This window comes from Calidris pugnax, unplaced genomic scaffold, assembly GCF_001431845.1.
Source record: "Calidris pugnax isolate Ruff unplaced genomic scaffold, ASM143184v1 scaffold161, whole genome shotgun sequence".
Lineage (NCBI taxonomy): Eukaryota > Metazoa > Chordata > Aves > Charadriiformes > Scolopacidae > Calidris > Calidris pugnax.
Window position 1 is genome coordinate 649877 of NW_015090955.1, and position 7892 is coordinate 657768.

Consider the following 7892-nt stretch of genomic DNA (forward strand, 5'->3'; position numbering starts at 1 on the left):
CCAGACTAAAGAGTCCCAGCTCTCTCAGTCTCTCCTCATGAGGGAGATGCTCCAGTCCTTGAATCATCTCAAGTTAAAGAGAAGAACAGCAGCTTACTCTTCTCTCTTTAGAACTCCTATGTTTGAGGGAACCATGAAGCATTTTCTGTGGTTACACCTCTACTTCTTTAAGGTAATGCACTTATTAAGGTGTACCACAAGTCAAAAAGATGCATTATTAAGGGTGGCTGTAACACTGATATTGTAAATCAGGGGGAAAAAACTTCTTTGACCTTCTGAGATTGAAGCTTGGTAAAACAACTGTGGTGCTGAACTGCAATGTTGCAGCTCATGTGGAGTCGATGTTTCCTTCCACCCCTCCTCTCATATACTGTTCACTGTATTTTCCATTCTAGTTTACAAAAAATATTATGCTTTAGATACTTAACTGAATTTTGCTTTTGGCATGCATGTACATTTTTGTTAGAACTGTGTTCTACTCCTTCAAAGTTGCTCTAAAATTTATATAAAGGCACATTGAGTAAAAGTAGTATGATACTTTTTGGTTTGGTTTTATGCTGGCTTACAGAACTGTGTAGTGTTCTCTTCAGGTTAAATGGTCCATACTTGTTCTAAATAGAAAGTATCAAATACCAATGCTGTGAATATTAGAAGGGTTGGTTTCTTTTTTTTTAATATAAAGTTTTCTCAAGTCTATAGTGTTGTAGCTAAAGGCAAATTGTCTCTTTCACCTCTCTACCCACCACCTCCTTTTTTTCCAGAATTGCCTTTGTTCTAAACCTGATAAAATGCTTGCGTACAGGAGAAAAGTGAGCTAATGCAACCTAAGATTTGTTTTAAAACTGACTTAAGTGAGTAACTTGGACATTTTGTCATCCTTATATTGAAGTAGATATCTTTGTATGGGGTTTTGCAGTTAGGAAAATCAAATAAAACCTGATTTATTTTCTTAATGCAAACAGGTTAGACAAACAGGAAAGGTTTTCCCTGATTTCAGTGGATGTTCAGCTGGCGCTTTTTTCATTAAAATATAATCCAGTTTGCTTCGGTGTATCACAGGAATAGTCTGCTGCTTTAACTGGCAGGCACCCAGGATCTAGAAGGTGAAAGGAAACGTAGTAGGTGATATCATAACAAACTCTTGCCAAATTGAGGTTAGAGGGAATTTCCATTTTCTTTGTAGATGGTATTAAAAGTTCTTATATACAGTGAGAGCAATGACGGTATCCAACAGCCTTTTCCATGCCAGTTCCAGGACCGAAGGATGCTCAGCCATCTGCTCCTGACACACAGCTACCACAAAACCTGTGGGATGGATGGAGAACCCCCTTTGAGCAGCTCTGAAGAAACTGCTGTATTGGGGAAGGCTTGATGGTTGCTGGGAGAGGTACTGAGGTAACACTTGGTCACAGAATCAGACTTTGTATAATTTTAATAGTGAAACTTACCTTTACTTTTTATCACCTATTTAAAATGCAAGCAGAGTGGTACAAGTTCCCTGTTTAATACTATTTAAAGTCTCTTCAGACTCTCTTTACTATGTTAAGTTTCTTCAGAATGGACTGTCTCCTGTGGAGGCGTCGTGGATTGGACTTTCACATCATTACTGTTAGTATCAGAATAACTTTCAGGGAAGACTGTGCTCCTATCCTGTGAAGGATCTGATAGAAAGACTGAAAATAAGTCATATTCTGCTTTTTAAAAATGCTATGATGTCTATATTTCTGAGAAAGCTATGACAGTTTCAGTCTGTCATCTAGAAGTATCAGTCACAGAAAAGCACACGTTGCCTGTAGAAGGGGGTGAGAGACAGAAAACCTTTTGCTTTCCTTAGCCACGCACCTCTTGCAAGAAATCATGAAGCCAAGACATGTGACAAACACGGTTTTAATAATTACTGATGCCAGCAACTGTGCCAGGAAATGGTGCTGGTTCTGGAAGCAATAAAAAAGCAGCAGGCTCCCTTGCTTAAACTTATCTTTAAAGAAGTTTTGTCTCCTTTTTCCATGCCTTCAGAACTCTGCCTGACATCACCTGGGCCCTCCGCGCAGTCTGGCTGAAAGGACACTTTCTGACTTCCAAGAAAAACAAATAGAAATGCAAAAATCTTGCATCTGGCCTGTTACCTCATCCTCGGCCACCTGGGCTGCTTGAGAGTCATCATAAGATTCCCAGTTCCCTTTTCCTTGCTATATAATAAAAAGGACTGTTGGGAAAAGAGACATTCCCAGAAAGCAGATAATACTTAGATCTCAAAGAGTTAGAAGGACTGATCTGTGTTATTTCTACATGAACTGGTAGGTTTCTTCAGGTATTAAAGAATCTATATGTTTAATAAAACCTCCCTGTGAAGCCAAGATGCATGTGATCTATCAATTATTTGCCATCACCAAAAAAATACTTCTTTTCCACAGCCCTGGTCCTGAATTACAGACAGTCAGGCTTTACTCCTTCCTTTTGCCTTAATTACCAATCATCAAAGATACATAGTGCAGTTCCTTCCCCCTCACCCTTGATGGATGAAGGATTTTACAGTGTTCAACATGCAGGAGGGCTGTCACCCTGTGTGTTAAGAAACAGACAAATTCAGTTACAAATTCTGTTCAGGAAAGCTAGCAAAAGCTTAATTCTGACAAAAATGTTTCTTTTAATCTCGTCATTGATGATCCCGAAATCATCATTTTCACAAAAACTTGAGAGAACAAAACATTCAGAAAAATTGCATGTGGCATCCTGGAGGACCTACACCATTTCTGCTTCTGTGGCTTGTTCAGTAGCCACTTGTCAACTATTGATCTGCACATTATCTAGCTTTAACTGAAGTTCTATTAGTTGCTGATGATTTTTTTCAGAAGACCAAATAATTTGAAAAGGAAAAAACCAGAAAGTTACACGTGTGGCTTTTTTTCAGATACCAACTTCCAAACAAACTTAATTGATGAGTATTCCTATTGCATTTCTATAGCATTTTGGTGTAAATGTGTCCCTTATTCTCAGAAACCAGTTTGCACTTATTTAGGTGGTGTGGTTTTTTTCCTCTATAGGCTTTGTTTTGGTTCATGGGAGTTTTATGCCACTTCTCTGTCTGGAAAAAGTGTTTGAAGGAGCACTTCATTGTTCAGTAAGCAGATTTCCTTCTGCTTCAGGTACAGAAAAGGAAAATAAGTGGGTTGCGTTGTCTTCAGAGCATTTCAACATACATGCAGGATACACCAACAAAATGTAGAATTCCAACTGGTACCTCTTTTTCCAAGAAAAAAACACCAGATGTTTTGAGTTTTTGCAGGATGTGTACACTGATTCTCATACCTTATGTATGGATTAGAAATTAATCACAAGCAGAACTCTCTCATCCTGTCCTAAGATATCATCCACTGGTGCAAAGGTCGCTCTTTGATTTGTAAGCTTTTCATGTGTCCTGTCCAGATCTCTAAGTTTGTGAACCCGACATAATAGTCACTTAGTTCTCATGGCTGAACGTACTAATAGGAGACTTGGGCTGGGGATTAAAAGAAAAAGATTTAAATAAACTTAAATTCACAGTTCAGGCTTTGGTATGACATTTATTTTCTTAGAAGTAAATATAAAACAGTATCTATAAAAGTTATCAAAATGTGTAAGTGTAGGTTGATAAAAATAATCTGCTATCATAATCTTTTGCCGGAGTGATGGGCTGTCATTCTTCAAACACAAGAAGAGCATTCTCTAAGTTTGAGATCACATAGAGGGGAAAATCACCCCTTACATTTCTGGTGGGTTTTCGTTCTATTTTTTTTTTGAGTAACATTTACCGAAAAAATCAAATATTTGGTTCTGTAAAAGGTTAAAAATGATGTTGCGAATGCCATGACTCAAACATGCATTTTCTTTTTTCTCTTCAAGACCAAAGTAACAGTAATTGATCAGAGAGACAGATACAGTGTCAAATGTTAAAATCTTTCCAACCTCAGAGTTACGAAAATAGCACCAGAAACGTATCACAGCTACATGTACCACATCTGCAGCATATATGGTGTGTTTACATCACCTAAAAGATCAAAGTTGAATAATGCAGGACTGAAGGTGGTGCAGTCCAGCTGCGCAGTAACATCTATTTCTAAGATCAAGTCAACCACAGCTTCTCTCAGTGTTTCCACTGCCTCTCCTAAGCCAGTCGCTGTAATACGACAGCAGCAGATGCAAGCTATTATGAAACTATTATGCCCTTCTATTACTGCTTTTAAATGCAGTACATCTTTCTAGATGAAGATCAAGTACCACTTCTTAAAAATTGGATTCCTAGTCCTAGAGGAAGAAAATCAGCAAACTAGGCATTTTTATTTATTTTTATTTTTTAAGAGATAGAAAAGATGCACTTTTGCCACAGTGAGCTGTGAAACTCACAGATTCTGATACCCTTTCTGTTTATATAAACAGGTTCTCGTTCCGTGTTCCAAAAGGAAATTCAAATGTGGTTGACCTGGAAAGTCCAATTCCTAGTTCACCAAAAGATCTCTGAATTCTGTGGATTTGCCATGGACCTGATATTCACCTTGTTCTTCCTCAGGAAAGCGGCAGCTGCAGGCATCATCTTCTTGAATCGACTGGTCAGGTGTGGTATGCACTAAAGACAAAGATCAAATCATTACCTTCTGTTGTATTTATTCAGCTATCTTATTTCATCCTTTCTCAGTCACAACTGCAGGAAGTCAGCAAGAACAATTCTTCCAAATGATTCAATAATTTGAAATTATTCCTCTACAGCAGGTACATCTGATAAAGCTAATTTATAATACTTTGTTTTCCCTAATGCAACAGGAGCTGCTGGTGCTCTGTTTGCCACAGGAATGAAAGGAAGACCAACATGGAGTTGTTGGATTTTTGGAGTCTCCTGCATTCAGAATTACACTAGAAGATCAAGCCCAGATCTCTAGGAGAGGGAGAGAGATACACAGAAAAACCCAAACAAAAAATCCCAACTATAAACTATAGTGGATGCAATTCCACCTCATCTTTGTGCTGAACTCTTGAGCTTCCTTAGGGCTTATTAGCTCTGAGAGGCAGTGCTAGATTCAGGCTGACTCTGCATCTGTGTAGCAGCATCTCCTGACTGATACCCCCTCTTCTACTGCAGCCAGCCTTCACAGATGCTCACTCCAGGCCACACGTACTGTTTCTGAGCAGACAGAACTGGCAAGTTCCACTGCCAGGCTTGCCGAGGATGGTACTTAAAAGTAATAAACAGAACTGACCCTTAACCAGATCAGAAAGGCTCAGCTGAGCTTTTTCACCTCCCGTGAATATTTCACTTCTATGGATATGTGTGCAGTTAACCTGCAACGTTGATAGAACATCCACAGGTCATTAAGTACTTTCTGCAATAAATTCCAAAACTGTTTTCCTTTTTCAGGGCAAAAAAAATGAAGCTATCTGCAACTATTTTTGAAAGATATTAAAAAACCCGGATTCCTGATTTCTATTTATTTTCAAAAAGGAAAAACTGAAGAGTCCATCTATCTTACTTTTCTTGAAGACAGCGTGTAGTTTCTTTTTCTGCCAGATGCTGAAGCACACACATGAAGGCAGCAGAAACACTATGCACAACAGCCCAGCTACAGTCAGAGAAATTCTGATCATGTCTGTCTGGAGGTCGTTCCCTAGGAAGCAAACAACATTCTCTAAGAAGTGTTAAAGAGCAAAATTCTGCTGTCCCTTGAATTAGCCCACAACTTTGTCTCCAACACTGTTTCTGGGTAAGTCTGCAACACTGGTAATGAATAGAGGAAACGATTCTTGCTTTAAATGGCAAGTGAATGAGCTATAGTATGTTTCAAAGTAGGTCATAATTCTTTAGTTCTCTAAGCAATATTATACAATGACTCACCTGGCACGGTGATAGAAAATGGAACTGCAGGAGATGTGGTAGGTAGGGTAGTGACTAAAGTGGGATTAGCTGAAGCATGTTTGCAAACAACATCTTTTTCTGCAGTTCCAGGCTCCAGAACCTGGTCTGCAGAGCACCTGAAAGGTATGTAAAGCAAAATGTTAAAAAAAAACCAATAAGGTAAAATACAGTCAAGTGTAATAGCTGTACCATTTATTTTTAGATTACTTACTTTGTCCAGTTTTTACAGGAGTAATAGCAGTACCATTTATTTTCAGATTACTTACTTTGTCCAGTTTTTACAGGAGCCATTGGGCTGATCATTAAAAGTTCCATAGCGACAAGTTTGGCAACCTTCAAACAGACAAGGACAGGTAAATTTGTACAGGATAAGCTTTTAAAACAACAGGTGAAACATCATTTTTTGCCTGTTTGTCCAATGACTATGCCCACATTCATAGTATTACTACTTCATAAGCTGCTCTCAGTATGCAAGGTAAGTCCTTCCCTGTGAGCTATGGACCAGTAGAGTGCTCGGCTGCGGAGCCAGGTTATTTGGCAGAAGATGACACAAATCAGGTTTAACTCCAGAGTTTGTAGTTCACTTTCTTACCAAACAGCTGTGATGCAAAGGGAACTAACTGCTGTGAGATGTGAGCTGCAGCAGGGTGCAGAGTTGGGTGGGTTTGCCTGCTGCCGGTGCTTACTACCGGCACCACGCAAACTGTTTAGCAGCTGTGGGAGCTTTTACCTTGTGAGGTCCTCACACTCTAGTTGCAAGAGGGAGAGGTTTAAGCTGGGGGGAAAGACAGCCTTACCACTCCTGGTGCTCTCCTGGCCCACCCCGCAGCTTCGGTCGCAGCGGGAGCAGCCCACGCCGCTGCAGCGATACCCCTCCTTGCACGTGCATTCGGCATCGCTTTTTGAAGAACACGCTTTTAAGTATTTGAATTTTCCTGTAAGGTGGAAACAAGCCTTAGGCAGGTTGCAGGGAGTGCAGACCCCAGCGTGGGCAGGGTCTCTTCCAAAAATCAGACCGGTAGCATCACCCTGCAGCCTCCCCGCGTTGTTTGGCCGGTGTCCTTGTCACTCGCTGCGACCCGATAAACTCGTGAACCGTCTTTTACTGCGGGGGGTCACACTCTAGTTGCAAGAGGGAGAGGTTTAAGCTGGGGGGAAAGACAGCCTTACCACTCCTGGTGCTCTCCTGGCCCACCCCGCAGCTTCGGTCGCAGCGGGAGCAGCCCACGCCGCTGCAGCGATACCCCTCCTTGCACGTGCATTCGGCATCGCTTTTTGAAGAACACGCTTTTAAGTATTTGAATTTTCCTGTAAGGTGGAAACAAGCCTTAGGCAGGTTGCAGGGAGTGCAGACCCCAGCGTGGGCAGGGTCTCTTCCAAAAATCAGACCGGTAGCATCACCCTGCAGCCTCCCCGCGTTGTTTGGCCGGTGTCCTTGTCACTCGCTGCGACCCGATAAACTCGTGAACCGTCTTTTACTGCGGGGGTCCTCCCCGCCGCGTCTCCCCCCCAAATCCCAACCCCGGTACCTTCGCATTTCCTGCAGAGGGTGCAGGCGCTGAGCCCCGCCGCGGCGGAGAAGGTGTCGGGGGGGCACTGCCGGCAGCTGGCGCCGTTCCCGCAGCCGCCGCTCACCACGAAGGTACCTGCGGGAGGAGACAAGAGGGTGATGCCGCGGAACTGCGCCCGGTGCCCCGTCCCCTTCCCGGCCCGGTCCTTCCCTCACCCGCTGGGCAGTGGGCACCGCAGGGCAGGGCGGCGGCGGGCGGGGGGCTGAGCGCCATGGCCAGCAGAGCAGCCGGCAGGAGCGCCCGGCCCGGCCGCGCTGCTACCGCTCCCATGGGGTCGGTGCGCGGCGGCGCGGACCGCTGGAGTGTGCGCGGGGCGGCGGGAGCCGGCCCTTAGGGGCCGCCCCCGGAGGGCCCGGCTGCGTCAGCCCGGGGGCGGAGGGGAAACCCCGGCCCGGCGGGGCTTTCCGCCCACCCCCCCCAACTCCGGCGCGACCCCC

At 43.3% G+C, this 7892-nt stretch overlaps 1 protein-coding gene across 1 annotated transcript; it reads right to left on the bottom strand.

The window, feature by feature from the left end:
- Nucleotides 1-3543: 3543 nt before the first annotated feature.
- Nucleotides 3544-7683, bottom strand: TNFRSF9 (tumor necrosis factor receptor superfamily member 9). The gene is made up of 7 exons (XM_014952081.1): nucleotides 7611-7683; nucleotides 7414-7530; nucleotides 7055-7192; nucleotides 6151-6217; nucleotides 5864-6000; nucleotides 5502-5636; nucleotides 3544-4603 (listed from the first exon to the last, which is right to left on the bottom strand). The coding sequence occupies exons 1-7, from the start codon at nucleotides 7666-7668 to the stop codon at nucleotides 4476-4478; spliced, it is 780 nt and encodes a 259-aa protein (XP_014807567.1). The 5' UTR covers nucleotides 7669-7683; the 3' UTR covers nucleotides 3544-4475.
- Between the last annotated feature and the right edge of the window lie 209 nt (nucleotides 7684-7892).

Bases quoted from the DNA above. Each gene is read 5' to 3' on its own strand.
- TNFRSF9 (XM_014952081.1), bottom strand. From the start codon at position 7,668: ATGGCGCTCAGCCCCCCGCCCGCCGCCGCCCTGCCCTGCGGTGCCCAC. The intron at 7,193-7,413 runs GTACCGGGGTTG...TCCACCTTACAG, and splicing joins CCTCTGCAGGAAATGCGAAG to GAAAATTCAAATACTTAAAA. The intron at 6,218-7,054 runs GTAAGGCTGTCT...GTCTGTTTGAAG, and splicing joins CCAGGAGAGCACCAGGAGTG to GTTGCCAAACTTGTCGCTAT.